General features: G+C 37.9%; 1 protein-coding gene across 3 annotated transcripts in view; it reads right to left on the bottom strand.

The window, feature by feature from the left end:
- The window catches only part of CTNNA3 (catenin alpha 3), a 544,198-nt gene extending 526,960 nt beyond the window's left edge, over positions 1 to 17,238 (bottom strand). For all 3 annotated transcript variants that reach the window (XM_009465979.2, XM_087766290.1, XM_087766291.1), the window contains exons 1-3: positions 17,126 to 17,238; positions 11,834 to 11,940; positions 4,391 to 4,583 (exon numbers count right to left, since the gene is read on the bottom strand). In XM_009465979.2, the coding sequence (XP_009464254.2) occupies positions 4,391 to 4,583; positions 11,834 to 11,940; positions 17,126 to 17,150 (325 nt within the window). In that variant the 5' untranslated portion in view covers positions 17,151 to 17,238. The remainder of the gene's footprint in view (positions 1 to 4,390; positions 4,584 to 11,833; positions 11,941 to 17,125) is intronic.
- Between the last annotated feature and the right edge of the window lie 10,352 nt (positions 17,239 to 27,590).

The following is a 27,590-nucleotide window of genomic DNA, read 5'->3' as shown; positions in this document are numbered from 1 at the left end:
TGACACTATCAGTGTCAGGGCAAAGCAGATTGAATATTAGGAACATGCAGGACGTATCAACACCATGATAACTCAGATTCTCACAATAGCTTTCTGTAGATGTTACAGGACATTTTTCTCCTGCCACACAGTCTCTTACCCCACTCAGATACCACTGTATTCTGTTGCACTGCAATTATTTCACTGCTGCCTACCAGGAAGTTCCACTTCCACATCTCATACAGTTCTTCCTAATGTGTAATCAGAGCCACCACACACCCCCTTTGCGCCTTACACCCATCTCTTCATTCCCCCTTTCCCACTCAGGGACACCTGATCCAGTGATGGTGATGTCAGAAGCTTTTCTACAAGGGATCTGTTCTTGGTTTGATGAACAGTGTGTACAGCACAGATTATTTTAAGCCACTTGGATATCTAAATTCTGTCTCCCAGAATGAAAGTCTTAGACGGAGAGCATACGCATGTACCTCCATGTAGAATGAGAAAGCTACGCTCATGTTTAAGATTTTTGCGAGGGGACAAATGGAACACAGTATAATACGAGAGATCACTATCCCCTTCCTTTAGTAAATATCCTTACAGTACACTCCCCATTTCTTGACAGTGAACGGTCATTTCTTCCATGCCATCAAAGTCTTGCCTCCCCTGTTTAATGTCAAAAGACATTAAATATGGACATTCGGAATATCAAATTATTTTTTTTTATTTCCTTCTAAAGAGTAACTGAAGGCCCAAAACATAACTCCAGCAAGTAACTTGCTTTCAATTCACTGTTATGTGTAATGAAAGGCTTATCTAGGAACACACTTGAGCATGATAACAGCTAAACACATGAAACACAGACACTGCAATAGATAGAAACAACACAGACAACAACTGTTGTGTTTCTGACCATATATAGTCAGTAAGCAGTGGCAATAAATACCAAACATTTTAGCTGTGCCTGTACAACTGTTTGAAAACTATAAGCAATCACACCTTGACGTAAAAGCAAAATATCATTATCCTAAGTATAACACTAGACTTTAATGCAAATTCCTAAGATATCATTTCCCCACGTAAACTACATTACTGTTTTGTCTTAAAATTGATTAAATATCAGAATCAGGACATTAATTATAGTCTGATGTTTAGTGTCAGAAGCATTCATGGTTGAACAATGCTTCTTGCTTCTTTGTACAGGGGTCAATTATTTTACTATTAATTGACAGCACATTATGAGTCAGAAAGCAATTTTTTTAAATGCTGTAGACATGAAATCTGGCAGTGAGAATTTTTCAAAATACTTATATTTGGGTTTATTACACTATTTTAGAATAAAAATATGTACATGAGTGCCCTTTAACAAAGCTTCACCAAACCAGCTCAACAGGAAAACATGGCAGTTCTTCAGTTACTAGGACTATGCACATAGTCCACCACCCACAGGCCTCCCCAGTGACTCATTTAGCAGAGTTCCAGAAGAAGGTGAATCAAGATGTGGCTAGAGATAGGCCTTAAAAAGTATGTTTCTCAAGAGGAAACTCAAAGAAAAATGCAGAGGACCTCTGTATTAAAATGATCAGCTCCAAGACTATAAATCTTCAGTAGAACTTCGCAGATGTCAAAGGAAGCAGAAACTAGATTTATCCAGGGAACATGCCTCCCACCCATTATAGCAACACTTTCTTTCAGATGTCACTAGCAGAACTCAATTGAATTTGAGAAACCAAAATCTCATCTGCTGACAGGGTTTGTCAAGACCAAACTGCAGTCAGCAAAGCCACACCCATGCCCTCATTTCTGAAGACATTAGATGAGTCACAAATGCATCACATGAATTAAATACAGCAAATCTTCTCTTTATCTTATCTCCGTGGTTCACTTTTATCCTACTAATTTGCCTCTTTATTCCCCAACACATTATTATGAACATGACTATCAGCAGCAGCTTGGAAAAAGTCTATTGCTCCTCTAAAAGGAACCCCTATTAATGAACTCCAAAAGTAACAAAGCAGCATTTTCACACTGGCAACTGACATTCAGAAGAAATAAGCATTTAATTCTCATGTCACAGTCTTCAACTCAACAATCTCAGTGAGTGACACAAGCTAAAATGAGAGAAGAGGTGAGAGAGTATTTATTCTTTCCAGATGTTGATATGCAACTCTGGGACTGATGGTTTGGTTCACATCTGAGTGAAATCATCCAGAGCATTGTTTCAAAATTCCACCACACAGTAAATACAAGCTGTAGCCACATGCAAAAATTCATTATTTATTTAAAAGCATATTAATAAAAATACCTGCCAGTCACCACAGAAAAATACGCCCACAGAAAATTAAATACTATAGGCTATGACATGCATGGCATGCAAGCACAGTTTACCAGAATTTATGACCCACATCCTTTCAAAGAGCTTGAAGTAAATAACATGAGACATTTAACAGCAGCAGAATGTGACTTGAATAACAGGCAATAAAGTTACATATGATGTGGCACACGACAAATTAAAAATAATATATAGCTTCAAAGGACTAAAAATATCTTCAAAATTAACAAACTGCTATTTATTTTACAATTGTTCACCAACTTCTTAAAATTAACTCATGCAGTTTGGCAAATCCTTGGAGGAAGATCAGCTGTGAACACTCAATTTGTCATTGCATAACGACAGGTGATAACATGGACTTAACTTTCTTTTAAAATGTATGAGGTGTATATAATCTCCTTTATGTATTATTTATTTTTGTAGTTATCTCTGGTCTTTGCTGAGAATCAATAAATAAATTTAAAATGTGAAATATTTTTATATTACCTATGTATAAAAATCAATATAGAACTATATATTTTATTCTTGTCTTGTGTTATCGGCCTGGAATGGATGGGCTAACATTTTAAGAGTACTCCAAAATGAATGATTTTTTTAAAAGCCTCAGCTGATCAGTGTGACAGATAACAATATTTGCTGGTCATAACGCTTTTAATCACAAAGGACCTTAAGGTATCTCAGACACCATATGCATATATCAAACTCTAAAATGCAGCCATCTCTGGATCCAAAGGAAGCCAATAGCTAGTAACGACTACCTTGAACAACAGCGGAGACTCAGAAATTGTCCCAGCTGCACATGGAGGAAGACAAAATTAAAAAAAGCAACAAAAAAATCCTGATTAAGTTGCAACTTTAGTAAGAGCAGGGTGATATAAAGACCTGATATAAATGGCTAACGTGCAGTCCTTCAGGCACAAGTTGTCACACGGCATAAGAACATAAACCACACTGCTCAGTAGTGAAAAGGCAACTGAAGCCCACTTTGCCCCTTGATAAAACCAAGCCTGGTTGCTGGCTCATTCAATAACATGGCCTGACAATAACTTTACAGTACAGACCATTGTTCTTTGCTTGTCTGCTCCTGGTTGTTTGGGAAGGCTTTCATCAGCACCTCTTAATCCGATTCCAGGCAACCCTTGGGAACCATTTGTTTACAAAATTCAGAGAGCACTGATGAAAGGACATAATTCTCAAATGACCAGGCACTAAAAGCATTACTCTTCTGTCCCCTTTTTCCTCTGAAACCTTCTCGTGAACCAATTTTCAAGGCTGATTTCTGCAGGAACACATTTTGGATGTCTATCATCCAGCTTATTACTGTTTGAGCCTGGCCTTCATATTCACCCAATAGGCCCTGATTATCCATGGTGAGAGTAAAAATCAACAAAGCAACAAAGAACCTCAAAGAAAGTGGATAATACAGCGCTCTCAGCAGATCATAAAACCTAGTCCTATTCTGCGAGTCTGGTTGCAAATGGGGAGATAGTTCATGAGGAAATAGGAGTATGGCAAAACTCACCAAAGATTTGCTGCTCTATCATGAGGGGATGACTCTTACAGTAGGTTAAAGAATCCATCTTCTTCCTACTGAAGTCTCAAAACATACCTCCAAACAGGACTATTATACCTTCCCAAAGTAAGCCCTTGCTACTGCACAAAAGAGGGAAGACTTCTGTTTTTAAATTTTTAACTAAAAGGCCTTAATCCCAGATTCAGGTAAACAGTTCTTTTCAAAAAGAGCATTAATGCATGCATTAACTTAAACTTGTGCTTAACAGCCACTAAAATTAACAAGGGGCATCCTGTCTTCATTTGGGGCGGGGGGGAACGGACAGGACACACCACACAAAACAACAAAACTTCCACTGACTTAAGTGTTTTTCCACAATGGGGCTCAGCTTGCACACTTTACCTCCTTATAAGTGGTAGCTGAGAACATGCAATTAGAGAACTCAAAGTTCAGACATTTGCACATCAAAACATATTTCTCATGGATATCCTAGCTTCATTTTGATACCAGTGTTACATGGTTAAACTAATTCCTTGTGCTGCCTAAATTATTTGTCATATACTTACTCTCTTTCCGGACATCAGCAAGTGCTGCATGAAGTTCTTCTTTAAACACAATTGCTTCCTTGGCAATTTTTTCCCCCTTGTCCAACAGATTCCAAGTGGCTTCTTCCACAGAAGCTAGCAAGACACGAGCTCTTTTGGAACGGCCCTTTTTCTTACTAGAAGGATTCTGTGGACAGTTTACTAGTGTTGTAACCTATATTTAAAAGAAACAAAAAAGACAATAGTGGTGTAAGTTCTATAATAAGTGAATTTATATTGTTCTCAAATTTAAATAAAAAAAACAATATAGTTGAGAATAGGCAATGAGATTCCCCCTGCTTTAGAGAGAGACAGGCAACCTCAGCATACATACTGAGAATGGACAAAACTATTGAATCAAATTTGACAGATAATTTTACTTAATATGCCTCATCTTTGTATTCTTCTTTCTGTACAACCAAAGCAAAGTCAATAGAAATCTCATTGTTATATTAACCCTGATGCAAACTCCTGACACTGCTTATTTTGAAATTTCCTCATGATAAAAAAAGATTACTAATGCTATCTAAGAAGGCTTCAGCCAAGGCAGGAATTACATTCAGTGCTGAATCTTCCCTTACATCCAGCTTCAATCTCCCAAGTTATCTGGTAGGTTTACTGCAGCTTTGTCCAAATCACGTTTTTTAACAATGCACTTCAACATCCATAAAGAACTTATTTTTACATAGCATCCCACTCCACATTCCTCATCATCTGAGCACAGCCTCCACACTCCAACAGAATGTTTCTAACAGACTATTCTCTAAGGCATTGCTTGAGCTGTCACACTGAGGAAAGACTCCTAAAAGATTTTAGAAGAAAAGTGTTATATAGATATTTTAAAACATACTTTATTTTCATAAAGTTCACTGACGTTTTGTCCTCCTCCTTCTATTCTGTTCTCTGTGCCAGAACATGGACAATATAGTATTAAGTACAGATCTAGTCTTGGAGCTCAATGAACACATTTTATATGTATACAATTGCTTCATTTTATTAAATGGCATTTCAATCTTCAACAATATTGTATAAGCAAAGCAAAAGCTGTGTATGAATTTCTCAATCCAGCAGGCAAACTTAGCTAATGGCTGCAGTACAGCTTGTGGTTTGAGCTGGTCTCTGGAAAAGGGCTCCATTCACAGGTATATTAAGAGAAGCATGCTAGCTGTGCCCTAGCTCACCTTCAGATCTTGTTCACGAATTCACGCACTTTTGTGCTTTTCATGAAATATCCCCTGGGAAGCATTTCTATAAACACATCTTTCAAAGACAAAAGCCCTGACCCCTACATCATTCATGTGGAATTTTGGGGGGAAAAGGAAGACCAAGCCACTTGACATCAACTGCTTTGGCATGTCACAAGGGAGACAGCAACATAAATAACTCTAGCTCAGATTGTTAAAGAGGGCTTGCATATTTTTCTGACTGTGGCTCAAAGAAAGTAAATGAAATTATTCATCGCACATAAATCAGCCAGCTGGTAGAGAATGCACTGGGAATAAGAATCTTAATATCTTTTATTTTTACAAACCCTATAACATTATTTCTAGAGCATTTAATGCAGTTTCAATGATCATATTTTTAAGAGCAGGTTAAAGAGATTACAGGCAGATACTTCCAACAAGAAAGGCATAAAACATTGTAAAAAATTAGAAGCTGCCCCAAAAACCTATCAAGTAAAAGACATTTTTAAATGTCTTAACTATTTAATCATCCTTCCCAGAAAATAATATATTCTATTTCTCAGATTTTTACTGTAGTCTCCTTTTTATGTAAAATACTATTCTATTTGTTCATTCATATGTTTTGGAGGAGGAGGAAAGGAAACAAAACAAATTGAAAAATATGAAAAAATAATCATTCCTGCAAGTGAAAACCCTTGACTGTAAGAGCCTTCATCTTTATCATCACTGTCAGGAAATATCAGAAGCAGCTTCTGATCTCAAATACAAGTTAAAATTTGATAGGTAGATGGAGATTAAGGAATACAGAAAAAATACTATAACACAGAATCCCAGTGTTGAATGCAAAAAGTTTATGCAGATCCTGCACAGAAATAATTGAACTACACAGTAGCTAATATAGTGTGCCCTTTTGATCCACTGTCAACACAGCTTGTACTGTAGTGGCAGAAGACACAGTCAAAACTATATCATTATAAGAAAAAAACATATCCCCATTAATCGTGCTCATGCCTGGTTGCCTTTCCAGTTATTAACACCTTCGTATTGCCATATATAGCATGTTTCCCAGCATTCAATGGAAATCATTGTCAAGAGGCTATTTTGTATCTCTGGAAGGAGCAACAGCATTGTGCTAAATGCACAAGGTTTTTTTTAAGTGAGATTTGCAAGCCCATATGCCATCACAGCTGCAAAGCTGAATCATGTTGTTGTTGCCCATTATTGCCATTATTTATTAGGCTGAAGGGGTGGGATTTTTTTGTCATGATTATCCCAAATACTGAATTCCTAGGGAACTGTGCAGCAGTTCTTCCAATGCCATATTCAGTTCCTGCCAGCCTTTACAGACAATCTTTTAATACTGCAGTAGTTAAGGAAACAATGTCTTGGTACCTTGAGTATCAAAAAGATTTGGTTGACCTTTGATATTAATATAGAAGTATTTCAAAGCATCAATCATAAAACATTCTTTTTTGTTTAAAATTTAGTTCAGTGTAACTGCAATCCCTAGACATTTGAAAAAACAAGACATGAACTCAGTGATCTACCAACAACAGCAGAGCCCCCTGCTCCCTGTTTCACATGTTTGAGGATAACAAAGTATTGCCCATACAAATAAATACTTGTTAATCACTTGCAGTGCGCATAAAGTAAACTTACCATACATAGAACTAAAACCAACAGTGTATGTTTTCTGTGTGAGCAAACTTTTGTTGGTGTGGATGACAGGTGAGAATAAATGCCTTTCAACTTGCCTGTCTTTCATCAGTGATGCAAAGGACACTAAAATACATGGGTGTTTCTACATATTCTATAAAACCTACCTATCTTTTGCAGCCATAAACTCTCCTTAGCTCATATGTATGTATAAAATATAAAGAGGTGGAAGACGAGAGGTTTGGCAAGGAAAAGCTCTTACAAATATTTGCTTATGTATACATACACACACAACACATATCTTAAGCGTGTGTGTGTGTATACACACAAATATATAGAGAGCTTTAGATACAATATCCAAATAAGTAGCAAATTTACAGCGTATAAGACTTGCAATGACTGCAGAGCAAAGGCAGTTATGAAGTGTTTCCTGCACGAATTAATGAAGCTATATGAATCTCATCAAGTCATATCTTTCAAAACTTTTACTTGTTCGTAAATTCAAAAGGAGAAAAGTCTTATAATAGCTTGCTACAGAAGCAAATTTATACCTAGCCATAACTGTAATCATTACATAGTATAGCAAAAAGAATAAACAGACTTCAGTCTCTGAGGATGAGATAAAACAAGAGGATATTTTCCATTACATTAATTGTTATATTTTGTGAGTAAATCTAGCACAAGCATGACAAATATTAGATATCAGCTATGCGAATGAAAATGCTTTATGACCTACTGATTACTTCAAACTAATTGCTCCATGACAGAGTCCATCTCTAATAAAAGCCCAGAATTAAGGAAAGATTGTTTGTCTGAGCATGTACCCAATTTACATCAAGGCAGCTGTCAGCTGAATGATGTAAATTTTGACAGCTATCATTTTTAATGTGCCAGATGCATTGATAGAGAACTTTACCTAAAAGCCTTCCTTTCAAAACTAATGTCCTCAAAGCACCTAGAATGAAATAAAATAAAGGCCACAAACAGAGAGAACTCCTACGGGTGACGGGGCAATTGAACAGGATTAAAGAGACTTTTTTGCAATACACAGAAAACAGAGTGCAACTAGTAGTACATCCCCATGAGAGTACAGTTTATAAGGTTGGACAAAGAATTACACTAATGCAGTTATGCCACTTCCAACATATGAGTTTCTACCTCTACAGAGCCCCGCACAGCACTATTTGAACTTACCACCCTGGGTCAGGCCACTGTTCGGGATGCAAAGAGGGAAATGAAGTGAGACTGCTGCCCCTGCAATCCCCCAAACATTGCAATTTAAGGGCATTGTTTTATTCCAAGGGTGGAGAAGTTCCCAAGTCAGAGAGGGTTTTACACAAAACCATGTGTCATACTGTTTTCACAGTTTCAAAGCGATCACCACTGCCAATTGCAGATTGCAGGGAAGAGAGAGAATCTAGCAAAGTCGTTTGCAAAGTTACTTCCACATAGGCTGGTTTTGCCTTCATTTTCTCCCATATTGATGCTGTTAACCTAATGATCGCTCTAACACTTAGCATCACTGGCTAGAACAGCCTTCAGAGAAGCTCAAGTACTTCCACTGACTCTTTCCTACCAGAGCATTACAAGACTATTAAATTAGAACATAAATCTCAAAATAAAGTTAAACTCTGCTCAAAGCAGCAGCTGCTAAGTGAATCAGGCCAGACCATAATACTATTCATTTTTATCTGTGACTGGTCTAATTCTCTTTCTAATCATAGATCAGTTTTCATTTCCAGCATCTCAATCATCCTTCACTGAGTATTAGTTTTAATCCCTGGTTTTGCGTTTTCAACATTTTTTTTTCCATCTCCTTCCCACTCAAAATGCAAGTTTCCCTTCCACAGTTCTGTTATGAAACAAACAAAGCATTAAGGTTGAGAGGTGGAAAAGACAGACAAAATCGTATTCTCTTTGAACCAAAGCATTTCCATTTTTAACAGACTCAAGCTTTTTAAAGATGCTTGAGAACAGCTTTTAAAAAAAAATAGTTAGATGGTTCCTTTGTTTTGTTCTGGAACTGTATTTCTTTGTTTTGTCAGGTTTCTTTGATCCAGCAAAACTCAGGCCAAAATTTACATTTCTTCATCTCCTCTAAAAATACCCACAGCGTTGCAGCTGCCCGAGCACAGTCTGACCTACTGGTGTACAAGAGAAGGTTTGAAAATGCAGTCTATCAAGACATCTATTCCTACTACTCTGAAAGTAATTTTATAATCCATCCACATATGATGCTCCAGCTTGACGACTTCCCACAAACCACTGAACTGTTAACTGAGGTTTTATACACCGTACATCACACCCAGGCAAAAATAAATAAATAGAGGCAGACAAAATGAGTGAGAGGCAGCTCAGTTAATAACAGCTGGAAATGAAGTAATGATAAAAAGAAAAGGTTACTTTCTGAAGAAAAGAATCTTGCAGAAGGGACAAATGAGTAAAGGAGGAAAAAAAGATCAAGTCAAAAATAAGAGAAGAAATTTTGAGGATGATAATGAAAAATGAATAAAAGAAACTGGATGAGTTAGGGAGAGGTAAAAGTTTCAAATGGGGAAAATACAACTTTATTTGTTAAAGAGAAACTTATTTCAATGAATTAACTGATTTTTTTAAAAGCGACTTTTCCTAGAACTGTTACAAAACATGATCAGCACCTCTTCGCTTTTCCTAGCTCTTAGAGCACTTCTGGAATAAATAAAGGACTTTTCCAACAGGGAAGTCCAAATAAACATAGGAACCACCACATCAAACATATTCATCATTTTAGTGTCCACATCTTTCATCTCTGTATTCTTCTTCCCTCCAATCATTATGTGCTTCCTCTTTAATTATAATCTGACTGTTGCCCTGTATCTCGTCACCACCCTTTGTCAAGCTCAGGGAAACAGCATGCAAAGGACTGGCTCCCAGGGCAAAGAAGGAAAGATGTCATCAGAGCAGTGTGTGTGAAAAGAAGTGCATTCCTAGAATAACAAAATTTACCATGTACCTAAGTGGCTGAGTGCAGTCAAATGAAGCCCATGACCTGTATGAGAAAAAAAATATTTTTTCCTTTAATATCTGTCCAGGTGCAATAATAATTGTTTCAGTCTTAATTAAAACAATTTTATTTTTTTTTTAAATAGAAAAGTTGCAAATTGAAAAAATTGAAATAATAGAAAACTTCGTAGATTATGTCCTTACCTTTTTTTAATAAGCTGTACACCCCCAATTCTTACATGTGTATAAATAGAATAACAGCCAGAGTACAGTATTCAGTCTGGCTTTGCTCTGTTTACCAACGGTCATCCTCCCAGTATCAGTTTTGTTTCTTGATTGCTAACACAACCTATTTAACAAAAAGTTATTGTCTTGTAAGAGGCATTACTCAAAGAGCTTGGAAAGATCTCAATCAACCACCCACTGAAACTACTTCATAGCCATTATACCTGACCATCTTTACAACCTGAAAAACAACAAAGTATTCTTTGTACATCAGCAAGTGAAAGAATTCTGAATGAAGTCACACCTTTCTGTACCTACACAAACTGCAGCCAGAGCAGTGACTGCCATGTAAACATACCCTCAGGCACCAGGAAAAGAATACTAAATAAGCAGTGTACAGCTGTGACAAGTAGGTTGATCTACATCATCTTGGCAAGGCTGAAGGACAGTGATAAGCTGGCATCCTTGTGCTATGTGTAATTGACTAATTAAACGCAGGTACCGCAACATCTTTGTTCTAAGTACAATGAAGAGAAAATTCAAATTAGCTTGAGTTTCAACATAGAAGATATCCTTTCTGTTCTTTACCCTGTAACATATTGCTACAAAGGTCTTTTAACACTTTCTTAGTTACACACATTATTTGCAAAATGAGGTCAGGGCTTCAAGTAGGCCCTTTCCATTGTATTAAAAAAGACATTTCTAATCCATGCCAAATATAGAGATAATGAGAGAATCTTTAACACAATAAGCACTGAATATTTAACCAGTGAATACTTGAAACAGAACTGGAATACGCAGTAAAATTACTCCTCCTAAAAAGAAAGTTTTGTCAACAAACCTGAAAGCATTTCTGTAAATCCCTCAGTCCAAGTTTTCTTTAGTTGGAAGGAAAAGCACTAAAATAGGTTTATGCAATATGCAACAATTGCACCGTTCTTAGGTCATCTCTTCTAAAATGCACCAGAATGCAATTCTTTTCAAAATTCAGGTAAAGAAACTCACCTACAGATTTCAAGGCTCTTCTTTTCCACTCTGTCCACTACTTCCAATATGAAACTTTTCATGTGTTGGAAATCCATTTGCAGTGTATTCTGCATTTCAACATCCACTAAATAATACTGTACAAGAGACTAGCTAGAACACGCAACATTTGCTATGATATACTGTGTGGCACTTGCAAAAATGGAAGTGACTAAATGAATGACCAAACCTGGAAGAAGACAGATCCCCCTGGACAGTTTCTGAGCCAGAGTAAACTACAAGTACAGAAGAGCTGTGGGTATGCCTTTCATAATAGTATTCTTAGCCAAAGTTCCTCAGCCTTGTTCCCTTCCCTCTATGGTTATCCAATTTATTTTCTGCAATACTATAATACCTGAATGATCAACGGTTCCAATAATTTCTCCACTGTAAACGTCTGGATCTGCAGATCCCGAGGATCAATTTTCAGTTTAATGCTTGGCACTTTTGCTGACATTTCACCTAGGTACAAAACAAAAAAAAAAAAAATGCAATAAGCAATTATTAGCCACGACCACAAGTCTCATTGCCCTCTGTCAGAGCCCAGAGACTGCCTATGGGAGTACAGACTTTGTTCCATAACAAGCTTAGGATTTCAAGAGATAAAATGAATTTTTCTGATTCCTCATTTCTAAATTGTGACAAAAATATGCAGATACTTGCATAAACTGTAAAATAATAGATTTATAGGACATATAATTCCTTGTCTTCTCTTCCGGATTTCTAAATTGACCGTATATTAAAAAACACAGACAGATAATTGCATTGGAAGACCTTTGAATATAAGTTCTCTAGTAGTCAATAAAAAGGAGCTTTAAAGCAAAAATTATATATTACATTATTGAATTTATCACAAAACAAAAACATTAATGCTATGTGCACAATACCTGTATCTTATTCCATGTGCCAAATTACAGTGGTCATAATAAACACTTTAAGAACAAAAATATATTCAGCAGCCCTTAGAAGTCCTGGCAATTAATAGCAGGACTAAGTGAAACATTTAGCTATTTTACACCCTGTAATAACAAATATTTTCTAAGTGTCAAGACAGATTAAGTCAAGAAAGCCTATTACTGAAGTCAATAAGATGGAAGTAAAGCTAAGTAAGGTCTTTAAAGTGAATAAATCATTCATTAGGAGCTTGAGCCAAAGCCCACTGATGTTAATTTAAGGGTTTTCACTGAGTTCACTGGGCTGTGGTTCAGACCTTTAGCCGCAATGAAATGTGTGCGTGCCAACAAAGAATTATAACTGTGCTTTAGTAGGAATGCAACTGATTATTGTCCCAAAATAAAAGACATTTTAAATTTTCCCGTAACTTAACTTCCCATAAAACATAGCTCAGCAAAGCCTTTTTAGTCAATAAAGACTTCAAACACACAAATAATGGATATCTGTCCTTTTTAAGCAGGACTTATTACAACCATTGCTGCTGTATAATAAAGTAATAAGGTACCGCAACTGTGCAGGCTAAAGAGATATATTGTCACCTTCCGGGGAACCTAGCATTGATTTAATACAACACAGTAAGTTTAGGGTTTCTATAGCAAATTGTGTAGAAATGGATCCAAATTGTTTATCACTGAATAGTTATCCACATTTCACTTGCAAGCAAAGATAAAATGAATGATAATTAAAGAATTAAGGTTAAAGGTAATTTAGGGTTTTGCCATTCTTAGTAAAGGTTATACAAGGGCCAAGTTTATTCTTTTATTACAAGCTATACTAGTCGCAGCCCTAAGTTCCCACAGATTCAGCTGCATACAGTCAGGTGATAGCATATGCAAAGAACTGATTTTACAGTTTTAATTCCAAGTCAAAAGATAAAGAGAACAAAAACTTGAGATCAGACTGACCAGAATTATACTTTTCCTTCCACAGAAATTAATAACAGAAGGAGAACTCTAGAAATGTCAATGCAAATTATTTGGCCATATTTTACACATTTAACTTTTAGATACTTGTAACAAACCCCAAGGAAATAAAATTTGAGACTCCCAAAATGGCCAGTGTCAGTGGTTCTCTTTCTATCCAATGAATCAGTAGGTAGGATACTCCCACGGTTCTGAAATACTCCAGTTTAACTTGTCCCTCTGTTTGAAGGGAACTGAGTCCCCTCATCATTCACTGCTTGAGAAACAAGTGGTGGCTCCTAGTCAGGAAAAGGACTGCAGCCCTTCTGCTAGCTCAACTGTTATGTATCCTCCTTCACGTGACCAAGTTGTAGCTATGCCAGTGTACAGACCACACCTCTTATTCACAAAGCCTCATTGCAGCTGTTACAAAGTGCTTTGAGATGGATGACTCAGTATCTTCTGCTGGTTCTGTTCTACTCAATGTAAAATACTTATTTACTCACTGAGCTCAGAACAAAACAGGCTGAAAACACAGCATAGCTGTAGAGGCTAGTGGTTGGGGCATGCTCCCAGAAGGCAAAATATTTTGTTTCCAAACTTTGCTTAACTAATGTTTTCAGAATTTCAGACTAAGGAGAATCACAAGAGACGGACAACATCAAAAGTCAACAAACTCAAAATATCTACAAGCACATTTAACACAATAAATGTCCTACTGAATCAGATCAACAGTCCATCTAGCCCAGTATGTTTGTTATGGTCAGGCTATCAGTTCTTGATAACACACTGCATATGCAACAAAGCAAGAAATAAGGCAGGCTCTTTCCATCTGCTGTTTAGTGGAGGAATCACTAAGAGACAAATTCACAATCACCCAGAGGGCTTCATACAACTACAACTTAAGTCATCATGAAAGTGCAACGCCTCCTGGTTCCTTTATATTGCACACATAACATCCTTGGTGAGCTGAGCTCTGCAACAAGAGCTTATTCTTACAGCTCAGGCCAAAGACATGCCCACTCTGTACTCACAGAAGCAAGTTTGGGGTTTTTTTACTTTTAATTTTATCTATATTGATTTTTACTGTTAATACCCATTGGTTCTCTATGTATGGAAACTAAAAACAAAACCAATTTCTCAACCATATAATTCTTTGGAAATACACTAAATATATAATGATATAAGTAAAGTCTCAAGAGTGAGAGGTCTAGTACAAAATGCTATCTCAAAGGGCTAACACTTAACAACTGCATCATTTTATTGAACAATGAATATTCAGAAAGGTTCTGTGTCTGCAAAGTAGATTAAAATTCATACTTTTTTATAGCTACAGCTATATAGTTATTTCCAACAACATTTATTGTACTAGCAAGGGAACTATCAGTAACCTGGAAGCCACGTTCCCACCGACATTCAGACCTCCACACAATCTCTTGAATTAAAGATAGCAAATATTAACAGGAGATCCTTTTTAACCCATTAAAGTAAGCTTTCCTACAGTACCAATAACTTGCTCTGAAAGCCACAAATGTCTGTCCTTCACATCCCTGCTCTCCTCAGTTAGCTTCAATTCCAAACTGCACTGCGATTTAATAGCTTCTTAAACTGCCTCTCCCATAATAAAACAGTAGTGCACGCACCTTTGGGTCACTCTGCAGTGTTGGCAAATAGTGTGTCATGTCTGTGCCTACCTGCCAGCATGTTGGTGCAGCCTATCAATATACAGCAGAGAAGCACCCATGCTGCTGAAAAGCTGTTTCTGCTGTGTCCACCCATGAATCGAAAAGCCTCTCAATTCAACAAGATACTCTCCTCCAGCTTCACTGGGATTGCATCAAACCACATCATTTCACACTCTTGAAAAGACAGACCATTTTTTTCTTTTACCATCTACAATTCACTGGTTCTCTAAATCTTTGGCCAACATTTCAATTAATCTGCCTTTTATTCACATTAAAAAAAAAATCTTTATGATATTGCTGGTTCACAACCCTTATCTTTGACATTTTTACAAGCCTCCCAGTATATGGGTACTTCTTGAAATCCATCACAACAGTTGCAAATAGATGGTATCGATTTTGCAGTAAATTTTTTTCTGGTAAAGACATATGTCAGTTGCAAGGGGACAGGTAAGACCTGGATGGAGATAGCACTTCATGCTTCTGCTGAGATTTGAAGAAATCACTAGATGATTTTTCAGGTTATTTTTTTCTGCAGATATATTCATACAACTTCACAGTGGCCTCCCCACAATTCCTTGATAGAAGGGTGTTAGCAGCTGCTTCACTCAAAATTCAGAAATAAAACCTTTGCTGCTTGCAGCAAGAGCTGCTCTCCATTCTTGCAGCACTAATTCCTATACTACAGGTCATCTACAATGATGAGATCTTTTCTAAAATTTGGCAGATAAAAATGTAATGATAGTCACTTCCTCTTACTAGAGATCACTGTGCTCCAGAATCCTACCACTTAGCAGCCTCAAGCTTGGGAAGCGTTACAAATCCAATCCCACCTTTGCAGATCAGAAAAATGTGAATCCATGTGCTGTGACTTTCCCTTTTCTGGGTTTTTTGGTTGTTCCAGTGTTTTTTGTTTTTTTTTTTTTCAACCTTAGCATATTATCTACCATAAGCATTTTTATTCTTCACTTGAGACCTGGCTCAACTGGCTTTTGAATTCAACAATAGCTTTTTAGCCTTGGGTCAGGCCCATAACTTATCATTAACTGAAAGTCAGTCGCAAAAATTGTTGGGTTTGAAAATTTCAATTATATTCTAAGGTATAAATAACCTACTTAAGGGCTCACTTGCTGATTCTAGTCTTATTTTTTTTTTCAAAAGTAAAATTCTAATGCTTCCTGAAACTTCCTTAAAGCAGCCAAAATATGAAAACAAGCTTGCAAGCCAATGCAGTGAAAACTACAAAATCTTAAATTATTTTGATACCCTGACTACATATTTTTAACTTATCAGGTTCTCCTTACTGTTATTTACCATATAACTTAATCAGTATTTAAATAGGGTTGTTTGTTTTTTTTTTTAAATCAAGGCAAGGGCAATAGGCGATAGAAAGAAAACCATGCAGCCAGTAAAGATCGTTCTGGGGTTTTCTCTGGTATTTCCACTTAAAAAGTGAACTTCTGTCCTTCCAGATCATCTTCCTTAAGACAACAAATTTTCGTGCTTGCCTCAGGAAAAAAAAGAGAATCACAGTCCATCTTCTGTTTTTTTTTTTTTTTAAAATACATAGGTCTACTCCAGTATAACATGCCCTCTAATTACAGTAGGGATCTTGACTGCAAGATATTTTGGTAAAAGGCTGCTATAACCTCACACTCAATTATATTAACCTTTACAGTAGGTAATTTCAGCACTGTAGACCAGCAGCTCTTACAACACTTAGGATGTTAAGCATGTGTCACAAGATACAGTTGTGTCTCAGAACAGCCAGAAAAGCAACCACCTGCACACTCCTACCAAGTGCTACAAACTTTAAGATAATGAGAATTTTGTCTTTTCGGCAGATGTGTCCAAACTGAAACTGCTGAGTCTTTTGGTGTAAGAAAGAGAGTCACAGGAAAAACAGTCAAAGTTTCTATCCATCTGCAATACAATGTGAACATAGTACCTGCAGCTTTTACACAATCTATAAGTACACTGTATACAGACATAGATAAACTAATTAGTGTCAGAAAGCAGAGCCAAAGATATTCTGCATAAATTAGAAAACGTTAACTTTAGAATCCATTTCCTGCTAGATCATTAGAAAGCCAATAGCACATCACTCACCTATCCTAGAATATAAATGGTCCATATTCAGCACTAAAGCAACTGTCTATGTAATTTCCTTGTGTTAGGAACTTCAGTGCAACTGCTATGGCTCACTATTTGGCTTCTGAGGCATCTGCAAGGGACTGCCTGACAAGCTCTCCAGTGTATTTCAGGATGACTGACAGGACACAGTGGCTGCTGGAGGGGTGGCAGGGGGATGGGCATCCTTAAAGCTATATACTAGAGCACAAATATGTCCAAAAAATTCAAAGTTAAAAAGCTTTTGAACAATTAGATGGCATGAAACATGTCATTGCAGATACTTCTGGCGCTTATTCTCATAATTTTCAGCACAGCTATTGTTTTCCCATACGTTCTGATTGTATGCCAACTTCTGTCTCGAAGCAATGACTCAGTCTCAGATTTTTGAGCTGGACAGCAAAGGGATTCATAAGCATCTCACCCAGTAACTTGGCACCAAATTTTTTTCTTTGGTTTTTTTTTCCTATTGTATGTTACTCTACACTGACATACAATATATTATCCTATCAATTTCATAAAATGCACAGCCCTATTGCCTTCTAAAAAACAGGGAAGACAAGACAAAATATTAAAACAAAGTAGTCTGGATTAGTATTTTTAAACAAGATACACATGGACAAGACACCTGAGGATTTCCAAGATGTGAAACATTGCTGAGAATATGTAAGAGAATATGCTGTATTATTCTTAATTTCAATATTTATTATACAGCTTCATCAATCAGTACCAACACCACTCTGGGAATAAAATTTGTTAGTCCTTTTGCTACAGAGTCAGTACATCAAGTGCAAATCAGGTTTTATAGAAGCCACAAAAACAGCCTCTGCGTTTTTCTTTAATCCTCTAGCTGATACATGAAATAAGATATTCAGAATGCTAAAATGTACCAGTTCTGTTTGCAATACAACAGCATGGACTTTTTTTTTGCTCCAGGACCTGCTGTACTTCGTGGGCCAGACCATGCCCTGCAATGGAGCAATACCTCTGACACCTGGGAAGGATCTGGCCCATTTAACACCAGGGAAAACCTATAATGCACCTGCCAAATTATTTAAATTTCCATACGAAGCTGTCAGGTTACACTCTAACCACCTCAGATTTTATCACTTCTTATCCCTAGTAACAGGAAACATGTCTGTTAATGCAAAGACACCACAAAGGAAAGAAGAGCTGGAGAACTGAAGAAGGTGGCAAGATTCAGATCTGTTAATAACATTTATTCACTGAAGGCTACTTTATTTAAACAGGCTTTGCATTTAGGTGTAGATCTGCAGTGAAGTAACTGGAAGATAATTTTTAACGCTGAGAGCAAAAAAGAAAACAAACGGGTTTTTTACACTCCCTTTCACTTCCCTCTGTGTCTACTTTCTCCCTAAAGCAATTTTTTAATCCATTAGCCAACTTTAACCACATGTGAAAAGCAGCTGAAATTCCCAAGGACACAAGATTTCCACCAAGTTCTTCAACATAGTTCTCAGCATAAATAGATTCATACATCATCCTTTACAATGAATCTATCAAGGAAAAGAACACAGCCTAAGCCTAGTTCTTACTGGATACCAGAGAATCCACATGGCAAGGAGCAGGTTATGACTGACCTAAAGGCATGAAAAGCTTTAATTAAGGTTTATGGAAAAAAACGTTTGAGATGGGGAAAGCACTACACCTCAATGAACTTGTCTCATGCAGACTTTCTGATGTCTAGTGAGATAGCAAATGAAGATTTTTCCCAGGGTTATAGCATTCAGAACATACTCTCTTTTCCCTGTTTAATAGTCATGCCTACTTTTTCTACAGCGCATTCCATCAAAGCACTTTTTCAAGTAGAGGTCATCTTCCAATATCACATAAGGAAATAGAATCACAGAGGAAAAATTATTTACTCAAGATCACACAGAACGCCAGTGGCAGAATCAGGGATGGAGTGCAGCTATCTAGTTGCAACTATACAACCATCTAGTCACTAGAGCACCTTACTCACACTTTCTTTAACTGAGGCCAATAAACAGGCTAAGAAGAGTAAAATGTTTCCAAATGCAATTTACACTATAAATCTGAAGAATATAATCTCATCTTCCATGCTCACGTCAAAGTTACCCAGATACCAGTATTTCTTATTCTTAGTAAGGTCAGCTAGTACATTCTTCTCCCTTAAACATACTATCAAAATTACTGCCTTCGTTGAATGCACGCACTTCCAGCCAGTTGCGACACACTGACAAATTCTAGGAGACGTTCCAGCAGAGGTGTGAATCCTACAGCCTGACCAGCTACAGAATTTTTGGCTTTGCATTAGCATACCAGACTCTGCTTCTCAACCAACAGCTATCCAAAAATGTGTGTTATGGTCCTGAGACTACAGCCACACCAAGGAAAACATTCTCCACTGAAGTGTAACCATGGAAACTTGTGAACCTGACAATGCTCTCACTATATTAGCAGTAAACGAAATAATTCCACTGATATAAATGAAATTCTAGTGGATATACACCATTATGGGTGACGGCAGAATCAACACAATCCTGCTTGGTTTAGAAATACTTTACCAATCTTATCTTCATAACACTTCTCCAGGTACATTTTGGCAGGTACTGGAGTTTTTGGTCTCGGAACTGCAGTTGTAATATTTAAGATATTGAAAGAGCATTTACTTCAAAAAAGACAAAAAGAGAAGGTGGTGTGACATCAGATGGCAGCATTTCATTCAAAAAGAAAAGGTTTTCATTAATTCTCTTTGGACCAATTTCAAAGTCTTAAAGAAAAAAGAAAATCTTTCCACATGAGTCTCTGTGCTATTTTCACTGCATGCAGTTTGAGTGTGGAACAAGGACCCCTCTCTATTTAAGTACCATACAGTTCCTACGTGGATGGCTATCCTGTGCTGGTAATGATAGGTTAAGAAGGTCTGGCTCCAAGCCCTCCCTTTTGTTATCACTTTTTAAGTGTTCCTATCTCTATTCAGAACCAGAGGCTCTGTTTAAATAAAGTTCAAGTTGACCTTCCACTAAAAATAGGATATTGTTCAACTCATTAAGAAAAAAAAGACAACAAAAAAATTCCATGATGTGCTACTAAAAGGGGTTTTTTTATTTTATTTTTGTTAAATGCAATCCCCTCATCTCCCCTTTCTGTTATTTGCTGAGGGTTATCTATTGCAACATTATACTATACTGTTTTGTGTAACAAATATCTATCTCTTACTCAGTTGCAATGAGGTAAAAAACACCACATTTTTCCCTTCTCTTTGTAGAGCTGCTACTCTTGCCAACTGATTTTGTTGTTTTATACCCATGCATCACCCCAGGATGCTTCACCATCATGTACCATGTTATGTTACTATTTTCAAATTGATATAAAGGTTTGCATTATTTGTTTTGTCCAGTGACCCAAATAGCATAATTCTTCTTCCCTGTTGTCTACAGACATGCACAAAACAACCCCAAAATTAAGGGTAGCATGTGATTGATACTTCTTAAGCATATATTAATTTTGAGATATCCATGAAAATAAAAGAGAAATTGTTCTCAGAAACTGCATCATTTTTGATGCTGGCAAGCAGCTAGTTAGCTAGCACACACAACAGCATGATAAAAAAACAGAGGACAGAAAAACAGTATTTAAGCAAAACTGTAATCCCCCCATGCTATGCCTGTATACACGGACAGACCTCTGACATGCAGATTAATTCTTCCAATGGGGCTCCTGGCACTGCATGGCACCCTATTTCCTCTATCAACTCAGACAACCAGTTTCAAATCAAAATGTGGCTCAGAAGAAAAACCCTACTTAGCTGATACATCATTTCTAGTGAAACAGCATCAGAAATAAAGACTAAAGATATCCCTGCCCATTTTGACCTCTGCTCTCATTCCAACTCAAAAGGATGTGGCTAAAGAACATTCCCAGGTGGAGTAGTTTTCTAACATCAACCAACGGATTAGGAATAGGAGAGAACAGCAATAATTCATTATGTGTTTTTTTTTCTAAATGCCTGTCATCAGCCCTAATTCTTTGCTGTTGGATGTCTTTGGGGCTTCACTAGCTCTGAACATAGCTCTTGTCTTTAATGAGAGGAATCCAAATGGATTTTACATAATGGAAAATTGTCTTAGTGTACATAAAGTTTTTTAAATATGCCAAGTGTTATATTGAATGTAACAGCCCTCCATTACCCCTCACTTATAAACAAGTGCCTTTTATATTTTAAAATAAAAAAAAATAATTGTATAAAATTGCCTTGCACAGTAATTCAGTATTTTCAACGCGGAGGTGGTAAACATATGTTAACATAAACCTTCCTTGCGTTAGATGCAAAATCCAGCAAAGTACCAGGAAGTAAGTTAAACTTTTTAAAATAACAGCATCCACATAATATTTTATCCTTCCTTTTCCGATATTCCAATATGTTTTTTCATATTTGGAAAATATGCAAACACATTGCACAACTTTGGCTACTGGCTTCAAGTGAGAAGATCATGATGATTTAAAATATTCAGAACATTTAAAAAATCATGTTTAAAAGTTCTTTTTCTAGGAAGTTGGTTAAGAAAACCAGCTTTTTAACTCAAACTTTTGAGCCAGTTGTTTGATTAAGCAACTACAGTCCCATTCACAGCTTCCTATTCTTTCACTAAGTGGAAAATTCCCTTCATTCCTCTTCAATCTTACCTTTTGTATCAAGAATCTAACAAAAGATCCTAGAAACAGCTCTGTGAAGAACTCCTCTTGATGCAGCTTGACTCCAGAGGCACTGACAGTGAGATAGCAAATGGTTGCTTGTCATTCTTAGTCTATGAGAAACAAAATAGGAGGGGAAAAGAGTCAAAATGGGGAGGGTAGTACCCATTTGGGACCTCCTCCTAACTGTTAGTTCTTGACTTCACTGACAACTTAGTACTGAAAATACCACTTAAAGAAACCCCAAGCTCATTCCTAGTCTCGCAAACATAGTTTGGCACTGAGCTTTTAGACCCTAAATCAGACACCACTGAAGTCAACAGCAAAGCCCCCTCAGAAATCAATGACTTTTAGGTTGAACATGAGAGGGGAAAGGGGAAGAAGGAAAGCAAAGACCATTATTGTAAAACCCAGGTCAAATATAGTTGTAATGTACACATCATAAAAGTTCACACAAACCATACTGTACATGACAATCTTCCTCATTTACCTTCACAAAATAGCCAAAACATACTTCCAGATCAATAATCCTGCATTTATAAGATTTTCCACCAAGGCAGCCACTTAGAAAATGGACATCAGTGAAGTTTTGCTAATTTGCTATTATAGCAAATGTGAGTACCCTTGAAGTGTAGTTTGCAATAGCATTCATGTAAAAAACCTCTGGTAACTCCAAAAAGGCAGAGGCTGCTCAATACTTACATCTATTCTGCTAGAGACTCTCTATCCTGCTGCTTAAGATCTTAATGGTATTAAACCATTCAGTCTGAAAATTTGTATGAGGTCCACGTGTCAGGCTGAATTTTCTTTTTGGAAAATTTCAACCACAGGAGCTTGGGTATTTTTAGTTAATTTAGAGGTAAAAAGGGCACAGACAGACTGAAGGCTGAGGTAATCCGACACCAGCTAACAGCATTGGAGAGGCTTAACTAGAAGGGGAAAAAAAAAAAAAAAAAAAAAAAAAAAGAGACAGACCTGAGGAATGAGTACCTATTGTGACTACTCACAGGTAAGGGGAAAAAAAAACAAGACTTGGACAGACATAAGAGACAGTACCAAAATAGTTGGAGGGAAGGGGGGTGGGGGGAACCAATCACATTTGGGCCCTGTCACGCAATGGCCAACCAATTTCAGTAGCGTCTTCTACACTTAAAGCTGCATAGAAGGAAAATATTTGAAAGTCAGATAAAAGGTATATACAGAACATCTTACAGAAGATTTTGTTCCCCTGCAAAAGCATCAAATATTATTCATAGAAACTAAGCAGACCTTCCTAGATGATACAATAATTTATTATGGGGAAATGCACCTGGTATTGCCATGTTAAACTTACAATTTTATTCACAATTCATTCCTCAGAATTTTTTCAAGGTTCAACCTTGAAAGATAATCCTTTCTTTGCTCACCTTCAACTCATGAATTTAGAAGGCACGAACAACAATAGTCAGAGAGGAAAGCTGCTAGACTAAGAAAGATTTCATCTTCTGAGCACTATATTAAAATTATGTGATGCAATCCAAGTCTAAATCTTACTAACTGCAGTTAGTATTTCTCAGCATTTCTTAGCTCTCTTATTTACTTCATGAATGTTATTTGAAAGTTAAGAACAAACAAAAACGCAATTTACTTAACTGCAAGATTCAATATAGACAAGTGGAGTTATGTAGATGATCCCTATTACACTTTTTTTAATCATTAGATCTTTTTAACTACCGTGGTGAACAGAGATCCTCCTTATTTTAATAGGTACACTAAAGAGAGGTGTGGAAAACGCTTGGTTCTTTGTCCTGTCATCTGCATTATCAAATGAGGAATGGGATTCACTTGCTTAAGCTAAGGAGCTAGTGCCCTTTTAGATACTGCAGGGTATCCATCATACAACCCTCTAGGGTACTGCAGGTCTCCCATAGACTTTAACCACATATGCCAGGGCTGGATATGGGGATGCTTTATGAGGCCAAAAGTGTCTAAAATGGCTCTAGACACTCATGCTCAGGCACCTGAATCATTCCCAAGTTGTCTTTATCTTAACAAACCCTCCTATTAATTTGTTGCTATAAAGCTTTTCCACTCAAACTTGGGTTTGACAGGTCACCTGTGAAACACTTGAAGTGGTAGGCACATGTCATTACAAGTAAGCATTGCAAATTTTGAAGTTCTGCAGTACCCACTGCAAATGCCACTGCAGCTCCAATTCTTAAGTACCATTAGAATATTCCACACACACTGTCTAAAAATATGTTAATGGTATGGATTAAACTACTATACTTTTCCACCTTGGCTGTCTTCCAGATTTCCTTAACAGGCTTCTCATAACCTTGTCCAAGCCTCTTTAGCATTTGCTCTCCATTAACTAGTCGTAACTCCTTATCTCATAACTTTACATCTTGCTAAATTCAATCCTCTGACTTCTATACCTAGCCCATCTGTCACTAACTTCACTGAGCAGTTTTAATCTGATGTTGTGCAATGTTTTGCTGGTCAATCCAATCTGATAGCACTCACACAGAAAAATGAGTTCTCACCACAGAAACACCAGTCATTTTGCTATGAAAACTACATTAAAGTAATCATGAAATAAAACTTGTTGGAGTTTCTCCTCAATTCCCTTGTTCTAGAATCATACAATCATCTAGGTTGGAAAAGACCTTCAAGATCATCGAGTCCAACCGTTAACCTAGCACTGCCAAGTCCACCACTAAACCATGTCCCTAAGCACCACCTCTACCCGTCTTTTCAACACCTCCAGGGATGGGGACTCAACCACTTCCCTGGGCAGCCTGGTCCAGTACCTGACTATGCCTTCAGTGAAGAAATTTTTCCTAATATCCAACCTAAACCTCCCCTGGTGCAACTTGAGGCCATTTCCTCTCATCCTGTCACTTGTTACTTGGGAGAAGAGACCAATACCCACCTCACTACAGCCTCCTTTCAGGTAGTTGAGGAGAGCGATAAGGTCTCCCCTCAGCCTCCTCTTCTCCAGGCTAAACAACCCCAGCTCCCTCAGCTGCTCCTCATATGACTTGTGCTCTTCTACATCTAAATTATTTTTAAAAGGTGTATGTTTAGATAGATGAATGTATTCCTTTTTTCAAAGGTTTCTGTCCTTTTCTGTTACATTTAATAAATTTACAAAATAGGTGATCACGCATTCAGGTACTTACAGAATTCAGTAGCTTCTTATAGACCAGCAGTTTGGCAATTCCTCTGACAAATTACAAGAACTCTATATGCTGGAATCATTTCATTCTCTCATACCAAGGGAGTTTATTCTTCATTTTTTTTAAAACAAACTGAACTAACTAAGCAGCATATCCACTAAGCAATATCAAGAGGTTTAACCCAACAGAGAAAAAGAAGCCAGCAGCGAAAGGACACAAAACCCTACTCCCAACCCTTCTTTCCCTCCATTTCTCTCTCCAATTCATGGTGCTTGTTCAGAGGGCTTACTTCAAAAGCTCTGGTGACTTCAGGGCTGCAGTCAGAATTGGCAGGTTTTGAACAAGGGTCTTGCCTTCCCAAACCAATAAAAATAAGCACCTTGTTACCAAAGTCCCTGAAAGAACTTCCAAATTCTGCTGAGGCAGTTGCTGGTAAAGGTTGACAGGAGAGCTTCCACTAATGTGCCAGAAACAGGGCAGCAGAGGTGAGCGCATGTATTTCCCTGGCAAGTGGGCTGGCAAGATGGATGAAAGCAGAAGATGCTACACTAAAAGACATCTGTCAAAACCCCTATATTAAATATATTTTTGCCTACGTACATGCTCATACCATTCATGCCACAGAAGTCAGTTTAAAATCCCAAAATAGCTCTGAGCAAAAAGCAACCAGCTCCATGATACACCAGAGTATTACCATTGTATCTAGAAACACCTCCCTGAGCCGCATTCTCTCTTCAGTAAGAGGGGACATTCTTTGCCTCTCAGAGGCTTCCCAGTTTCTATGCCAAGGGGGCTGTCTCAACAGCCTGTCGAAGACACACACTCCTGTTACAACCTGCATTCTAACATGCCCAGCTCCCTGTTTCCACCTCTCTCTCCTCCCGCTCTCTGCCCCTTCTCCTTCTCCTCCACAGGCGGACACAGGCGCTCTTGCCCCATTACTTGAGGCAGGCACGAAACGCCCCCCGGACTGAGGGCAGGTCTGAGGTGGGGGGAGCCCGCTCCCTGCCGCCCTCTGCTCCTCACCCCGCTCTGGCCCTGGCTCGCACCCGAATGGGCGCAGAACGACAACACGGCCGGTATTAACCGCTGACAGGAGAGACGGAGAGATGGCGCTGCCACCTCGCCCCGGGACGAGGCTCAACGGCTCTGCGCGCGCCAACAGCCGCGGCCCCGCCCCAACGGCTCTGCGCGCGCCAACGGCCCCGGCGGCCGCGACCCCGCCCCAAAGGCCGCCTTCCCGCGCGCCCCTCACAGGCGCGCGGCACGCTGAGGAGGCGGTTCCCTCCGCTCTCCGTTTGTGCCGCGACAGGTAATTTATAGAGGGAATCTCACGCTTTTAATTCAGCCACTGCCCGCCAATCTGCTGTTTTATCAACCAAGTTTCTTCTTTTACACCGTGCGATAAACATCCCTTGTTCTGCGGTTTGTTTGCCAACAGCGCCTACCGAGAAAGCTGTTTGGTAAGCAAACTTGTGAGAAGACCTGCCACCACAATGCCCGTTCTGCTCCCAGGGCGTGTAAAATGAAATTTCCACAAACAGATCCTGCTATTGGCAAATGTTCCTGTCAGATCCACTTCCTAGCAGTAGTTGTGAGAAGTGAACATACAAATGTGCACTAAGCCTATTTGTTTGGGTTTTTTAAGCTAAATCATTTTATGTCGGTGTTCATGTATCACTCCTTCTGCCATATGCTATTTTTTCAGGTAGTGGGTTTTCCTGTCTGTTTTACTAACTGTCATGATTTTTTCTCCTTTGGTTCACAACGCAAGGTTCTGCTTTCATATGTTCTGCTATAGGACTCTGGATAGAATTTCACAGCTTTGAATGAGAGCTAGACCTAGTCAGACCCAGTACTTCTGGCAATGCGTGTTGGAACGTTAATAAATCAAATTTCAAATCAAACAAGGTATCCATAAAAATAAATCAAATTTCAAATCAAACGAGGTATCCATATCGGCATTGGGTGGATACAATCTGTAGTGCATCCCAGTCTTGGTCTGTGATCATCCAGGTAAGGAACTTGGCTGATGAACATCAGGGTTTCATACATTTCATGTATCTGGATTTCATTCCCACAGAAGGCAAGTAAAAAATTCGTAACAGGTGAGTGGCTGAATTTAGCCCCAACATGGCATCAGGGCATCAACAGAATGTGTGACCAGACCCAGGACCTTAGACTTACCCCTGTGTCCACCAGTATAGATGTCATCACGTTTACTTAAATAACTTAGACTACACTAAGCCAAAGGAAATTTTAAAATCATATTCTTTAACAAAATTTCACACTGCTGCAATAACTTCTGATGTCAGCTGTCACTTGAATCACTTTGGAAATAAAAGTTTTTTTCTTTTACAGACAGCACGTTCCAATATCCTGACTGTCTATTTGCCTTCAACTATTATCTGTAAGTAAATTCAGTAATTAGTAATTTCTTTCATTTTCAGTTGCTTTACTAACTTATTTACTTTTAATGGAAGTACTGAGCAGAGTTAATATATTTCGTGTTTGTACATTATTATTTAATAAAACTTGTCAGAACTGTAATTGAATCCATAAGGTGTAATTTTATACAAACAATATTATTTAAAATAAGAACT

Source organism: Nipponia nippon, unplaced genomic scaffold (assembly GCF_047370975.1).
Source record: "Nipponia nippon isolate SJK-2023a ecotype South Korea unplaced genomic scaffold, ASM4737097v1 scaffold_3, whole genome shotgun sequence".
Classification (NCBI taxonomy): domain Eukaryota; kingdom Metazoa; phylum Chordata; class Aves; order Pelecaniformes; family Threskiornithidae; genus Nipponia; species Nipponia nippon.
Note: the sequence above shows the minus strand (reverse complement) of the source record. Positions and strands in the feature narration are given on the sequence as shown.